At 38.3% G+C, this 16,377-nt stretch overlaps 1 protein-coding gene across 2 annotated transcripts in view; it reads left to right on the top strand.

Moving 5' to 3' along the window:
- The window catches only part of LOC100818991 (DNA-directed RNA polymerase III subunit 2), a 59,045-nt gene extending 43,548 nt beyond the window's left edge, over positions 1 to 15,497 (top strand). Inside the window, exons 34-38 of one of the 2 annotated variants that reach the window (XM_006583494.4) lie at positions 5,830 to 5,900; positions 12,667 to 12,751; positions 13,420 to 13,523; positions 14,827 to 14,955; positions 15,210 to 15,497. In XM_006583494.4, coding sequence (XP_006583557.1) covers positions 5,830 to 5,900; positions 12,667 to 12,751; positions 13,420 to 13,523; positions 14,827 to 14,955; positions 15,210 to 15,260 — 440 coding nt within the window. In that variant the 3' untranslated portion in view covers positions 15,261 to 15,497. Of the gene's footprint in view, positions 1 to 5,829; positions 5,901 to 12,666; positions 12,752 to 13,419; positions 13,524 to 14,826; positions 14,956 to 15,209 lie in introns of those variants that run through there. The other variant, XR_003267692.2, reaches the window with a different exon arrangement.
- The last annotated feature ends 880 nt before the right edge of the window (positions 15,498 to 16,377 follow it).

The raw sequence follows: 16,377 nt of genomic DNA, 5'->3' as shown, positions 1-16,377 counted from the left end.
GCGTCCCAACTGGAGAGATAAGGAGGATATTACATCCTTCTATTTCACTAACTTCATAGACGATGTTAATGAAGTGTGGCTTTGGGAGAAGTTTAAGACTTGGGGTGATGTCCGTGAAGTTTTTATAGCCAAATGCTGTAACAAGGAGGGTAGAAGGTTTGGTTTTGTGAGGTTCAAGGGTGTTTCGGATGTAAAGATTCTGGAGACGCGCCTGGATAACATTTTCATAGACGACCACAAGCTGTTCGTCAACCTTCCCAGGTTCACAAGGTTAGCTCCGAATCTCCAGACGCATACAAGAGTAGACAAAGGGGGGAAGCAAAACAAAGAAGATGTCAAGGGTCTTCCAGTTACTAACAGACCTCGGGTGAGATCATACGTGGAGGTGGTGGGTCAGAAAGGAGTTTCAGGAGGAACGATGACAGGTGCAGATGGTACTCCAACAATTACCATCGAACCCACTAAAGGTCGTGATTTCTGGTGTAAAGGGGCTTGGGTTGGTAAGTTGAAGAAACCCATGAAGATGGAGAAAATGGAGGATTACATATCGTGGGAGCTGGGATATAACATTAGCACTAGATTCCTTGGAGATGACATGGTCCTTCTCATTGGACTTTCAGAGGATCAAGCTCAACAGCTTATCAACTCAGAGATAAACGGCGGCAATACCCTATTCTATTCCCTTGAGAGATGGCGACCAGGCTACAGGTCATCTAATCGGGTCGTGTGGCTTCAATTATGGGGCTTTCCGATTGAAGCTTGGGAAGTGGACCACATGAAGCACGTTGTCTCAACTATTGGAGATGTCATAGAGGCTGACGAAGACACCGAAGACCGGCGACGACTGGACCGTGCGCGCTTGCTGGTTCGAACTCCTTTGCCGTCGGCAATCAGCAAGGAAGTGAAGGTTCGTTGTGGGGGAGAAGATCACAGGGTGTGGCTGGTGGAGGAGGTAGGTGACGATGGGGATGCGTGGAGAACCAAAACGTCCATGTCCGAAGAGTGGACGGAGGAGATCACGTCAGAGGAGGAAGGTGTCGGCGCGGAAGAAGACGACGACGATACCTCCTTTTCGTATTCGCCGGAGTTGTCAGCCACCAACAACAAGGCCTCTTCGAACCACCAGTCAAACGATTTACCCAACGATTTCTACGGCCAATCTCGGAATCGTGTTGACCCAGTGGATAATAACCCACTTTTTGATGCATGCAAACATGGCGCAGGAGACGCAGCGAGACACGTTCAGGACTCTACTTTGGCAAAGGTTGACCAACGGACTGCTGGTGCAGAGAAAAAGCAGGGAAATATTTCCTCAGAGGTCATAACCTCGGACCCTGTTATAGTCGGGCCTCGAAAGGCTGAGGAAGATCAAGATGGAAAGTTTTTAAATTCTGAGGAAGCAGCAGGAAATCAGATTAACATCCAAGGGGCATATAAGACATGTGCAACGGATACAGGATATTATCATGACATAAGCCAGACTCAGGGTCAAAAGGAGATTGGGCCAAGTTCCATATCGGGCCCAATAAAGATATTGGAGGAGTGCAAAAAGAAAAAACATATAATCTTGACCCAATCATCAAAAAGGAATATGGACTAGTTCCCTAAAGTTTATGCTAGGCAAAGACACGCCCCATCAAAGGGCTGCCTTCTTACGCCTGTAGCTGAAGAAAATACATCATTAATGGAGGATAAGGCTGATCCGTGTTTAAAGGATAACCTTTTCAAAGGCACAAACAGTAGTAACACGGTGGAGATGGAGGAGATTAACAGTGTGGATGGAAATTCTCTTGAAGAATTTGAAGAGGCCAACCAGCAGTGGATTCTTGCGAAATCCTTAGGCCTCCAACATGAATCGGATCAGGACGGTATTCACAGCTTCAAGAACATGGAGATTCGGGATAGGAAAGAGGCTTTGCAGCTTGGAAACAAGAATATTCATAGATGAATATTATGTCTTATAATATTAGAGGGCTGGGTAGAGGCCTAAAATGGGCTTCTATCAGGAGTTTGGTGGGGAAGTTTCATGTTGATCTTTTATGTCTTCAAGAAACCAAAAAGGAATATCTGGACAAAGCTACATGTCAATTCTTATGGGGACAAAGTGATCTGGCTTGGGAATGGCAGCCTGCTATACATGCTGCTGGGGGATTATTATGCATATGGGATAATAATAAATTCCAGGTTGATTTTAGATGTTCAGATAAAGATTACATTATGTTGGGTGTAGTTTGGTTGCCTCAAATGCAAAGAGTAGTAGTTATTAATCTTTATGCCCCTTGTGACACTGCTGGGAAAAGGCAGCTATGGCAGAACCTCAGCAATAGAAAATCTCGGTCCCTCGATCCCTGCTGGTGTTTGGCTGGGGACTTCAATTGCATCAGATACTCTTCAGAAAGAATGGGGATTAATAATACCAATACAGATTCTCAAATCATAGAAGAATTTAATGACTGGATTGCTGATATGGAGGTGGAGGACATTCCTTGCTTGGGTAAACCTTTTACTTGGGTAAGGCCTAATGGGACTTGTAAAAGTAAGCTTGACAGGATTCTGGTTTCAGATGGATGGCTTGATTTATGGCCTAATAGTTCTCAATTCAACCTTGAGAGAAACTATTCTGACCACTGTCCTATTTTACTTCAATCCAAGACTAGTGACTGGGGCCCTAAGCCTTTTAAGGTGTTTGATGGATGGTTAAAGATCAAGGAGTTCCAGCAAGTGGTGAAAGAATGCTGGTCTGATTATCAGCCCTTGGGATGGGGGGCTTTTGCCTTAAAAACCAAGCTCAAGAATCTTAAACACAGGTTGAAAAGGTGGAGTAAGGAGAATTCAGCAGATATTAATATTCAAATAAAGCAGTTGCAACAGAGTATGAATGAGTTGGAGAACTCTATGCCATCTCAGCCTTCGGAGCATCAAATCAAACAGCTGAAGGATCTTCAATCTCAGCTATGGGAAAAGGCTAGTCTCCATGAGTCTATCTTGAGACAGAAAGCTAGAAGTAGATGGGTTAAAGAGGGGGACTGCAACAGTTTATATTTTCACAAATTAATAAACTATAGTAGGAGGAGAAATGCGATCAGGGGGTTGTTCATTGATGGTGTATGGGTAGAAGATCCTTCCCTGGTCAAGGCAGAGGTTCTGCAACACTTTCAAAATAGATTTCATGAACCTCAGTATCAAGGACCCAACCTGGATGGAGTCCGCTTCAATGTCCTATTTGTTCTTCAAAAGGATAGCATGGTAGAGCCTTTTAAAGAAGAGGAGATCACTTGTGCTGTGTGGAGCTGTGGCAATGAAAAAAGCCCTGGGCCTGATGGGCTTAACTTCAGATTCATTAAGCATTTCTGGCAAGAGCTCAAACCCGATTTTCTGAGATTTTTTGATGAATTTTTTGTTAATGCTTCCTTCCCCAAAGGCAGCAACTCCTCCTTTATTGCCCTCATCCCTAAAGTGAAAGATCCCCAAGCTATCAACGATTTCAGACCTATATCCCTTATAGGTTGCACTTATAAAATTATTGCCAAAGTGTTGGCTAATAGGCTGAAAAAAGTCATGCCTCATCTTGTAGATGAAAGGCAGACAGCATTTATACAGGGTAGACAATTGCTTCATGGAGTTCTGGTGGCTAATGAAGTGATTGAGGAGGCTAGAAGATCCAAGAAGTCTTGTATGGTTTTTAAGGTGGACTTTGAGAAGGCCTATGATTCTGTATCTTGGCAATTTCTCATTTATATGCTGAAGAGAATGGGGTTCCATGAGAGATGGATTAGATGGATAAGGGCCTGTCTTAATTCGGCTTCCATTTCTGTTCTTGTTAATGGCAGCCCAACTTCAGAATTTAATCCTCAAAGAGGATTGAGACAAGGTGACCCCTTGGCACCTCTCCTCTTTGATTTAGTGGCTGAGGGATTGACAGGGTTGATGAGAGAAGCAGTTTCCCAAAATAGGTTCAGAAGTTTTTTGGTGGGGAAGAACAAAGTTCCTGTGAATGTTCTTCAATATGCTGATGATACTATGTTTTTTGGAGAAGCTTCCATGGAGAATGTCAGAGCAGTGAAGGCCGTTCTTAGAAGCTTTGAGATGACTTCTGGGCTGAGGATCAACTTTGCTAAGAGTCAGTTTGGTGCTGTTGGCCAATCTGAGGTTTGGTGCAGCTCTGCTACTACTTATCTCAATTGTGCATTACTGCAACTTCCTTTCTGCTATTGAGGAATTCCAGTGGGTGCTAATCCTAGAAGGAGGAGGGTCTGGGATCCTATCATAAGGAAGTTTGAGGCTAAGTTGAACAAATGGAACCAGAGATATATCTCTATGGCTGGTAGGATCACACTCATCAATGCTGTCCTAACAGCACTACCTTTATTTTTCCTGTCCTTTTTCAGGGCTCCTTCAGCTATCATTCACAGGATTTCTGCCATTCAAAGACAATTCCTGTGGGGGGGGAAGCTAGAAGGAAGGAAGATCGCTTGGATATCTTGGAGTCAATGCTGTACTCCTAAACATATGGGAGGATTGGGGATCAAAGATATTCAAATTCTCAACAAGGCTTTGCTGTTTAAATGGAAGTGGATGATGTTCCATCAACCAGACCAACTTTGGACCAGAATTCTGAATTCTAAGTACAATGGTTGGAGGGGATTGGATCCTGGACCTCGAAAGCAGTACTTCTCCACTTGGTGGGCTGACTTAAGGGCCATATCTCAACAACAGAATGTGATCAATGCTGCTAACCAAATCTGGTGGAAGTTGGGAAGAGGCGATAAATTCCTCTTTTGGGAAGATCCTTGGGGAGATGAAGGAGTTCCTCTCAAGGACCAATTCCCTGAATTATTTAGAATTTCTTCACAAAGAGATCTAAAAGTGGCAGAGGTGGGATCTTGGACAGAGAATGGGTGGGGTTGGAACATGGCTTGGAGAAGAAACCTGTTTGATAATGAGATGCAGCTAGCTTCTAAATTCATTGATCACATCCATGCAATCAGGTTAAATAACAACTTCAACGACACCTGGGTTTGGAGAGCTGAAGCCACTGGGATTATCTCAACTAAATCTGCTTACCAAGTTATTAAATCTGAGATGGATGATGAAGGTCAGTACCTGGGATTCAAGAAACTTTGGGAGATCAAAGTCCCTCCTAAAGCCCTATCTTTTGTTTGGAGGTTATTATGGGATAGACTTCCCACGAAGGACAATTTGATCAAGAGGCAAATTCAGGTTGAAAATGATCTATGTCCCTTCTGTCATAGTCAATCTGAAACCGCATCCCACTTGTTTTTCACTTGTGGCAAAATAATGCCTTTGTGGTGGGAATTCCTATCTTGGGTAAAAGAAGACAAGGTGTTTCACTTCAGGCCAATGGATAATTTTCTCCAGCATTATTCCTCAGCAGCATCAAAGGCTTCTAACACAAGAAGGACAATGTGGTGGATAGCAGCTACAAACTCAATTTGGAGGCTCAGGAATGATATCATTTTCCAGAATCAAGCCTTTGATATCACTAGGCTGACAGATAGCACTCTGTTCCTATTATGGACTTGGTTGAAGGGGTGGGAAAGAAACTTCAAGATTCCTTATTATTGTTGGTCTTCAAATATGTCTATAGCTTTTACCTAAAGTTTTGTTAGTAGGGTATTCACTTGTGTAGGGTGCTGTATCTCCTGATCTCTCAGGACTTTCATTTGTACTATGTAGTACCTCTGGTACTTTTATCCTATATTATAAATTATCTTTGCCTTCCAAAAAAAAAAAATATACAAGCAATCTTATTTACCTTTTTCTATTTATCAATCTAAGAGGTGTGCTAATTCGCCTTTTCCTTTTCAGGTATTACGGGATGCCCTCTGCAAGCATATATTTTCATGGGTCCAATTTACTACCAGAAATTAAAACATATGGTTAGTGAACTCCTTTCAGAAATTTTTTTCTCTTAAGTACCAACCACAAAATACCAATATACCATGTTCCAGTTTGCAGATGAGGGTGGTGGGAATCCCATAAATACTCAAGATATGTGTCTAGTTTATTTCTCTATATTACTATGTAGTTCTCCTTTGACCATTTAGGAAACGATCAACTTACCGGCTTGTTTCATTAAAGCATGAAGTTATTTCTACTTTTTTCACTATCTGTTGAAATGAAAAAAATGATGCTAATTTCGTGATAACCGCACCCTATCTATATACAAGGCTGAGACAATTTCTCTCATAAATTTAAGGATTTAGAATCAATCTACCTTATAGTAATAATGGAAAGAGCTTAATTTCCCTAATTTCATAAATGGACATATATTTCCCTAATTATACCAAGAAAAATGCTAGCAATACACTATTTGTATCGTTCCAACAAATCCTCTAAATATATGTGTATCGTTCCCCATTTGGTGGGTCCCATGTCCAAACTAATGGGACTTACATGAATTTCAACCAAACAAGAAGGGCACAACAAACCAAGTGCAGCTGCCAAACAAGAAGAGGGGAGCAACAAACCAAGTACAACAGCCAAACAATAACAAAGCAAAGCCAAAAACAAAGGGCATAACCAAAAGTCCATGGGACACATAAGTGTCATAGAGCAAACTAGAGACAAAAACATATTGTTCCATATTTTTAGGAACATAAAATTGTAACCCTCAGATGAAGGATGATATCACTCTGATACCGTGTTGAGTAAAGAATGATGTTTATTCCATTATAACAGTACCATATTTACATATATTGGAGTATGTAAATGTATAACTGTGGAAAACAGTTTTGCAAAATGATTGTAAAGGCTGTTAGCTTTTGCTAACAACACCCATCTAGTGTTAGCAGTAAAGTGATTGTAAGGGTTGTTAGCTTTCACTAACTACACTTCACTAGGATCAGGGAGTTCGATTCTGTTAGTGTTAGTTAGAATCTGTTATTGTTAGTTCAGCAGTTAAAAGGTCTATATATACCTCTGTAGTAACTAACTCTAACTAACTTTTCAGATCAATAAAAATCAGTTTCACATTTCTTCATTTTTTCTCTTCCTTTCTCTCTCAGTTTACTCAACATGGTATCTAGAGCCATTTTTTCGTAATTGTGGTTCCTTTGCAAGGTCCAGATTACTGCATTCATGGCTTCCGCTCCTTCGAACTCAGTTTCTCAATCGTTTCCCAACTCCATTGCCGAAAAACTTGATGACTCAAATTATCTTCACTGGTGTCAACACGTTGAACCAGTTATCAAATCACACAGGTTGCAATGTTTCGTTGTCAATCCAGTTGTTCCTCATCGTTATCTCATAGAGGACGATCGAATTGCTGATTGCGTAAACCCTAACTATGAAGCTTGGGAGGTTCAAGACCAAACACTCCTTATTTGGCTGCAATCTACTATTTCGAAATCGGTATTATCGCGCGTTTTTGGCTCCAATCATTCCTATCAAGTTTGGGTTAAAATTCACGAGTACTTTAGCCTTCATACGAAATCCCATGTGCGACAGCTTTGCTATCGGCGTCGGCGTTCCTATTCGTCACGAGGAATATGTTGATGCAATCCTCGAAGGACTAATGTCTGATTACGCGCCGGTGATCTCTGTTATCGAAAGTAAAAAGCTCAGTCCATCCATCGTAGAGATTGAAGCTTTGCTCTATGGCCATGAAACTTGACTTACTCGCTACAACAGAGATGCACAGGTGATAAGTTCTGCTTCGTTAAACTACACTCAAGGCTATTCGCATCCAAATGCTTATAAAACTGGTGATTCTGGTGGTTCTTGAGGTTTGTATGGTCGCGGTGCCTTTTCTGACCGAGGTGCTGGACGCTGTTAGTGTATTAAGTAAGTTTTACTTTGTGATTCAGTTAGGACAACTGTTAGAACAGTTATGATTCAGTTAGGACAGCTGTGGTTTGTTATTTCTTAGTTTGTTATAAGCTGTTATTTCTGTTAGAGCAGTAACTAACTTGGGTTAGTTAACTTCCTTAGTTAGGTTATGTGTAATCATATTTGTTCTCTCTATAAATAGAGAAACAGAATCAGTTTGTAACTAACCTTTCAATTCTAAATGAACAATAATATCTTCCAGCTTTCTTCTTTTCTCTCTCAAACTTTATGAGATGCAGTGGTGGTGGCTCCGGCAGAGGACACGACGGTGGACAATTTTCAAACTTCTAATGTCAAATTTGTCTTAAATTTGGGCACACTGCCAATGTTTGCCATTTTAGGTCTGATGTGAACTTTCAGCCCCATTATTCTTTAACCTTATTTAATCCTACCACACTTCAACCCATCCCCTACTCCATTGGTTCAGCCAGAACCTCTAGCACCTGGGTCAATCCGAATTCCAAGACTCCTGTTCCAGGTCACAACCAACCCAATGCAATGCTCACTAATTCATCCTTTCATGGAATGGTCAAGCTGGTACCACCTGGATTCCAGATTCTGGAGCCAATTTTCATGTGACTGGTGACTCATAGAATATTAAAATATTTACTCACTTTGATGGACCAGATCAGATATTCATAGGCAATGGTGAAGGTTTAAATATTTCTAATACTGATTCGTCATTTGTGTCCCCTAATGATGACATAACTTTTAAACTTCACAAATTATTACATGTTCCTTCAATTTCGAAAAATTTGTTTAATTGTAAGTAAATTTGTCAAAAATAACTCTGTTTTCTTTGAATTTCATCCTCATTTGAGTCTTGTGAAATCTCAGGAGACCAATAAGATCCTTCTTAAAGGAGTTGTTGGTGCTGATGGACTTTACTCCTTTCATAATCTCAAGCTTCAAGACAGTCCTTCCTTGCTGATGTCTACATCTACTCCTGTTTCAAATGCTGACTTCCCTAGTTCAGCTACTGCTGTTAATAATAATAGCTCTACTATAGTGTCTAACTCTGTTGTTTCTTGTTCAGTGTTGCTAATCTTTGGCATGCTAGGTTAGGGTATCCTAATGATCATGTAATGAAAATTATTCTGACTCTTTGTAATATTTCTCCATTGAATAAAAATTCCACTGGATTTTGTTCCTCTTGCTGTATGCAAATCTCATAGATTACCTTCTCATAGCTCTGCTTCTGTTTACTCTCCTTTAGAGCTTATTTTCACAAATTTGTGGGGACCTTCTCATGTTACCTCATGCTGGTTATAAATATTATGTCTCCTTTATTGATGCTTTCTCTAGGTACACCTGGATATTTCCTATAAAGTCCAAGGTTGAAACCATTTCTGTTTTCCAAGCTTTCAAATTTATGGTTGAACTGCAGCTTAACACCAAAATTAAGAGTATTCAGTCTGATTGGGGAGGTGAATACAAACCTTTCTCTAGCTTCCTTTGGCATCTTTCATAGACTAATCTGTCTCCACACTCGTCACCAAAATGGTGTGGTTGAAAGAAAACACAGACATATAGTTGATTTAGGTCTTACATTGTTGCATCATGCATATTTACGGATGCAGTTTTGGGATATGCCTTTACTACAACTGTCTATCTAATTAACAGGCTTCCCACCACTTCCCTCAAGTTTGTTATTCCTTTTGTTACCTTGTTTAATAAGAGGATCCTAATTATCATTTTCTTAAAACATTTGGATGTGTCTGTTTTCCTTTATTTAGACCATACCATACACAAACTGAATTTTCGATCTCAAGAATGTTTATTTCTGGGGTATTCCTCTTCCCACAAGGGTTACAAATGCTTATCCTTATCTGGTAGAGTGTACATTTCCAAAGATGTTTTGTTTAATGAATTAAGGTTTCCCTATTCTGATTTGTTTCCCTTTTCCACTAACTCCACTACCAATTTTGATTCCTACTTTAGTCTCAATCCTAACCTTTTTCCACCTTCTGTCAACCCTGTCCCTCAGACATCTCAAATGTCAACTGCTAACTCAGCTTCTGTTCCTCTTGTTCCTCCTGGGTTTTCTCCTTTACCTGTTCATTCCCCCCTCACCACTATTTCTGTACCTCAACCATCTACTTCCTTTGCACCTGTCTCTGTTCAGCCTCAAATTTCAGAGTCTACTACCCTTGCTACATCCTTTTCAGACTCTGTTTCTGTACCCAATTTTGTACCAGTAAATACTCTCCCTATGCAAACAAGGTCTAAATCTAAAATTCACAATCCTAGACTACATCCTTCTCTTTTTCTTACCCACCCTAAAACTGTAAAACAAGCTTTGACAAATACAGACTGACTTACTGCTATGCAACAAGAATATGATGCCTTGCTGAAGAATAATACTTGGGACTTAGCTTAGTACCATTACTTCCTAATAGATAGGTCACTGGTTGTAAATGGGTTTTCAGGGTAAAGGAAAATGTTGATGGTTCCATTAACATGTTAAAAGCATGATTGGTAGCTAAGGGATTTCATCAAGTTCATGGTTTTGATTTTCATGAAACCTTTTCTCCTGTGATCAAGCCTGTTACTATTCTGATTATTCTTACTCTTGCTCTATCTAATGGGTGGAAATTATTTCAACTTGATGTAAACAATGCTTTTCTGAATGGGTCTCTTGAAGAATTTGTTTTTATGATACAACCTCCTGGTTTTGAAGCTGCAGATAAGTCACTAGTCTGCAAACTCAACAAAGCTATCTATGGCTCGAAACAGGCACCAAGACAATGGTTTGATAGGCTAAAGTCTACTCTGCTGCAGTTTGGTTTTGTTGGGAGTAAAAGTGATTCATCCCTATTCATCTATCGACAACAAATGCATATTGTTTACCTTTTAGTCTATGTGGATGATATAATTCTAACAAGTAGCTCAACCTCTCCGATTCAGCAGCTTACATCCAAACTAAACACTGCATTTTCACTCAAGCAGCTTGGCCATCTAGATAATTTCTTGGGTCTGGAAATCAAGTATCTGTCCAACAATTCTATCTTCATGACTTAGAGCAAATACATTCGAGATTTACTTCACAAAACTAACGTGGCTGAAGCTCACTCTATTTCTTCTCCAAAGGTCTCCAACTGCAAGCTGTCTAGACATGGTGCTGATGCTTTTCATGATCCAACTCTATACGGATCTGTAGTTGGTGCATTACAATTTGCTACCCTTACTAGACCTGAAATCAGTTTTGTTGTCAACAGAGTTTGTCAATTTATGGCTGCCCCTCTAGATTCTCACTGGATAGTGGTGAAAAGAATCTTAAGGTATCTCAAAGGCACCTTGTTTCATGGTCTACTTCTTCAACCCACATCTGTTACAAAGCCCTTGGTTATTCGAGCATTCTGTGATGCTGACTGGGCAGCTGATGTGGATGACAGGCGCTCTACCTCAGGGACTACTATTTGTTTTGTCCAAATTTAATATCTTGGTGGTCTCGCAAACAAAAAGTTACTGCCAGGTCCAGTACAAAAGCCGAATATCACAGCATAGCTTAGACTTCCACTGAAATGACTTGGATTCATACTCTGTTGACAGAATTACAAGTTCCATTCACCACTCCTGTAATCTTTTGTGATAATCAGAGTGTTGTCCCTATTGCACACAATCCAGTCTTTCACGATCGTACAAAACACATGGAAATTGATGTGTTTTTTGTAAGGGAGAAGATTCTGGCCAAGCAGCTCTCTATTGTCCATATTCTAGCTCTGGATCAGTGGGCCGATATTCTGACTAAGCCTCTCTCTACATCAAGATTTGAAGCTCTTAAAGGCAAACTCAATGTGAAGAGTTTTTCTTCTTGAGTTTGAGGGGGGTATTGCAGTATGTAAATGTATAACTGTGAAATCAGTTTTGCAAAATGATTGTAAGGGCTGTTAGCTTTTGCTAACAACACCCATCTAGTGTTAGATAGCAATAAAGTGATTGTAAGGGTTGTTTAGCTTTCACTAACTGCACCTCACTAGGATCAGGGAGTTCGATTCTGTTAGTGTTAGTTAGAATCTGTTAGTGTTAGTTCAGCAGTTAAGAGATCTATATATACCTCTATTGTAACTAACTCTAACTAACTTTTCAGATCAATAAAAATTACCTTCACGTTTCTTCAGTTTTCTCTCTTCCTTTCTCTCAGTTTACTCAACAACATACGATACTGAGAATCAATCCCATAAATTTAGGGATTAAATCAAGGATTAGGAATAAAGGAAAATGAGCAGAATTTTCCTAATTACATAAATGGATAATATTTCCCTAATTATACCAAATATTTCCCACAATACCTCAAATTTAATACCATCTAAATATTCAGGTACAATTATTTTTAAACAATTAGAATCTTTCTATTCCTAGTGTGAATTAGTGTGGTAAAATATTGCTATTTTTGTTTTTGGTTGTTAATATGACAATAGGTTAAATTAAAAATGTGTCCCCACACTTGACACCATTTTTCAGTTTGGTCTTTGCACCAAGAAACTTACATTTTGGAACCTACATGATACATGCTAACGAGTCAATCTCTACTGTTTGCCTTCGTGAAGTGGATGGACCCTCCACATGCGAGGACTCAAATGCCACAAAGGAAAAGTTTGACAAGGAAACATTTTCCCAACATTGTTATAACAGTAGGGATTGATTTGTTACATTTTTTCATGCTTGCGGGACAAAATTGAAAGTGTCAATTATAAAGACCTGATTTTTAATTTAACCTATAGAATTGCTTGGGAAAGTAATCTTTTTTCTTTATCAGTTGTAACTTGCCGTGTATATGTTCACACGTAAAAGCTGTGGTGTGGTGTTGATCAGGTGCTTGATAAGATGCATGCACGTGGTAGTGGCCCTCGTGTCATGTTAACCAGACAGCCTACAGAAGGGAGAGCTAGAAATGGAGGTTTTTAATTTATACTTTATTGATGAGTTTTAGAATATATTACATGTTATTGAAAGTTGTTACTGAGATTACTGCTCCTGTTCCCCTGCCTTACTAGAATGGTTTTTGGTTAACTTAATTTTTATTTTCTGCTATTCTGTTCATTTCCAGGTTTAAACAATTTTGAAATTAAAATTCTATCTTGTGGCTTTAATCTACATGGTATTTTAGGGGGTGTTTGGTTTAGTTGTTTTCTGTTTTCATTTTCACTGGAAATAGAAAATGGTAATGGAAATGTGTTTGGTTGGATTTCTGTTTTCATTTTCAGTGAAAATATTTTTCCAAACGAACCAAAAACTGGAAACAATAAAATCTCGTTTTCAGTGTTTTCAATTGAAACCAGGAACCTCATTTTGGGTAAAATGAAAACGCGGTGACAAGGAATGTAATTTTAAGCAAATCTAAAAATACATTTCCTTTTGAAAACGCATTTTCAGTGTTTTTATTTCTTGAAAGCAGAAAACAAGAAGTCAAACCAAACATGTTTTCAGAATTCTAATCTTTTGAAAATGAAAACAGTTTTCAAAAAATGAAAACAGAAAATGAAAATCCAAACCAAACACACCCTTATATATTTATTAGTTATTGTATGTAGAGCTTGGCATCAATCTTTTTCTTATTATTTTCAGGTCTTCGTGTTGGAGAAATGGAACGTGATTGCTTGATTGCATATGGTGCTAGTATGTTAATTTATGAGCGACTCATGTTGTCTAGTGATCCTTTTGAAGTTCAGGCAATAATCTGGACTTTTATGTTAATACCACATGTCTGCATTCTTCATTGCATTTCAACAGTGTCCTAGTTTGATTTCGAAAAACCCATTATTGAATGGTTTACAATATTAACAGAAGAAATTTTTTGTAGACAACTGGGTTCCATATTATGTTCATCCTCTTTTTTGCATATGCTGTCACTTAGCACTTCCCATGAATAAGGATTTAACAGAAAATGTTAATGAATAATAATTAAAACTAAAAGCCCATGTTTTCTGTTTAAATTAAAGCCCGTGCTCAACATTTGCCTTTATTTTGAAGCTTCTGAACTCTGTTTCAGTGCTGAAAATGGGGCCTTCTTGAAGGATTAGACTGTGGTTCTTGCTTGTAATTTGTTAATGTAACAATCTGAAAATGCACTCTGCTAAGCCTTTCATCCAAATTTGAAAGGCCTATTATTGGTTTCATTATAGATTACCATTTGGTAGAGGTGGAGACAATGTTCTTTGGAGTGGGGTCAGGAAGGAAAGAGAGCGGAGATGTTAAGGAGGAGGTAGGTTTCAAGTCATTGGTTTTGGACAACAAGAGAAAAAGGTGAGAATAGAAGAAATGATAATGTTAAGATGGAGGTGTGGTCTCATAGGAAAGGACAGGAGGCAAAATTGATTGTTTACGGGGAGATATTGGCGTGGCACCGATTGAAGAAAAGATGATAGAAAATTGGCTAAGGTGGTTTGAACATGTACTAAGAAGGCCAATGGAAGCACCAAATGAAGAATGTAAATTACATGGTTTTACGTTTTAGTCCTGTGAAAAGGGAAAGAGGTAGACCGAGAAACACATTAGAGGAAGTTGTTAAGGAGTTTATGGTGAATAATGTCTCTTGAGGATTTGGTCTTTAACTGTGCCTAGTTAGTGGCATCGTGTGATCCACGTAGCTGATCGCTAGTGGAATAAAACTTTCGTTGAATATAAGAAAATATTCCCAATAACTGTTTACAGGATATACTGAAGCTAGACATAGTCATACATGTTTCTAACACTCACCATCGCATGTAGGTCATAATCATATGAGCCAAACTTGTTACGAAGATAATTAATCCAGGGATCTCAAAGATTTGGTGAAAAATGTGCTCTGATTAATCATTTGAATTGACAAAACTAGTCTTAATGTCTACAGATTGGATCTTCTCTCTCTTAAAAAGTGACAATTTACCTCAATGTGATTGCCGCCTTAGTGAAAAAATTAGAGGCAGCATGCTATGTAGTCTTGTTATCTTCTTTAAAATCAAAGTGACCGATGATTGTTTCGTTTTTACACAGGTATGTACAGCATGTGGGTTGTTGGGATATTACAACCATAAGCTGAAAACTGGTATTTGTTCATCTTGTAAGAATGGAGACAATATTTCTACCATGAAGCTGCCATATGCATGCAAACTCATGATTCAGGTATTATGTGTTAGAATATCTTAGATAATTACCGTAGGAAATCTTGTATATTATTATAGAATCAATTATGAGCAATCCTATAACCTATTTTAGGATAATACAACATCTTAATAGTACCGTAGGAAATCTTTGTTTTAGTTGCCAGTGTGGTCTGGACATTTACAAAATTTGTTTATGCCATGCAATATTTATTTTCTTTTATTGATTTTATCTACCATTTTTTTAATCAATTTGTTTTGATTCTCAATTTTCAGGAACTCCAATCAATGAATATTGTTCCCCGCTTAAAACTGGCAGATGCGTGAGTTTAATTGATGATCCAATTCTGGGAAATGCATATGCTACTGTTTGGTCAATTACAAGGCAGAAAAATTGCCATTGGCCACTGTTGATGAATTTCTACTGATTCTTTGTATATTAGCCTCTTCAATTTTGCTCAACCCTCCCCCTCCTTTTCACCTCCTTAAAAAAAATTGTAAAACTTAGTGACTGTTTGTTTCTTTTTTTTTATTATTATTATTAGAAAAAACTATTTTGTAAAACTATTTTCTACTGTTCAGCTGTCAATTTCTATTTTAAAATTGATTAAGCTTTGGTAATTGTTTGCAAAGTGTTTTGAAAACAAAAAACAGGTAGATGTTTTTTCAACTTAATTTTCTTTTAGAAAATTATAAACGTCCATCCCATTTTGGGTGGAGGGAGGAGAGAGATAGAAAGAAAATGAAAAAGTGGAGAGAAAATGATAAATGATATGTGATGTGAAGATAGAAAAAGATAGAGAAAAATGAGGTGGAAATGTGGAAGTGAGTTGTAAGAGAATGAAATACTCATTTCTCAAACAGGTTTTTTAATTTTAAAAACTAAATATTTTCTGGAAAAAAGAGTAACAAAACGTGCCCCTAGTTTTTGTTGCACAATGTAGAAAAACAAAAATCCATTTAGATAGAAATTAAATAATACTAAACTTGAATTTTATGAAACCCGACATTGTTTACTGATGAAGTTAATGGTGGTGTTATTATTACAAAATCGGCAACAAGATTAAAACAAATTATCCAAACTCTTATCACTAGGTCGACCCATGATTTTGTTGCAATGATTTTGTTGATGGTATTATTACGTTAAGTGCTAAGAATTTTAAAAGAATAACACCTTGTTGTGGAAGTGTAGTGTGCATGTGTTTGGTTGTGTAGAATGTTGGGAATTTTTTTAAATTTCAATGTGGATCCCACGTTTTTTTTATTTCTGCTCTATTCCACTTCCTCCATCTTTTTCCACTCAATCAAACAAAGCATCAAAGTGATACAAACAAAATATTAGCAGCCAATGTCATGCCAAATATAAAAATTAGCGGATGTAGTACCTGATTATCAAATATCATTATCTATTTACGTTGGATGTAAAAGCGCTAATAAATCAACA

The sequence above is a fragment of the Glycine max genome, chromosome 7 (assembly GCF_000004515.6).
Source record: "Glycine max cultivar Williams 82 chromosome 7, Glycine_max_v4.0, whole genome shotgun sequence".
NCBI lineage: Eukaryota > Viridiplantae > Streptophyta > Magnoliopsida > Fabales > Fabaceae > Glycine > Glycine max.
This window is presented reverse-complemented; position numbering and strand designations above follow the sequence as displayed.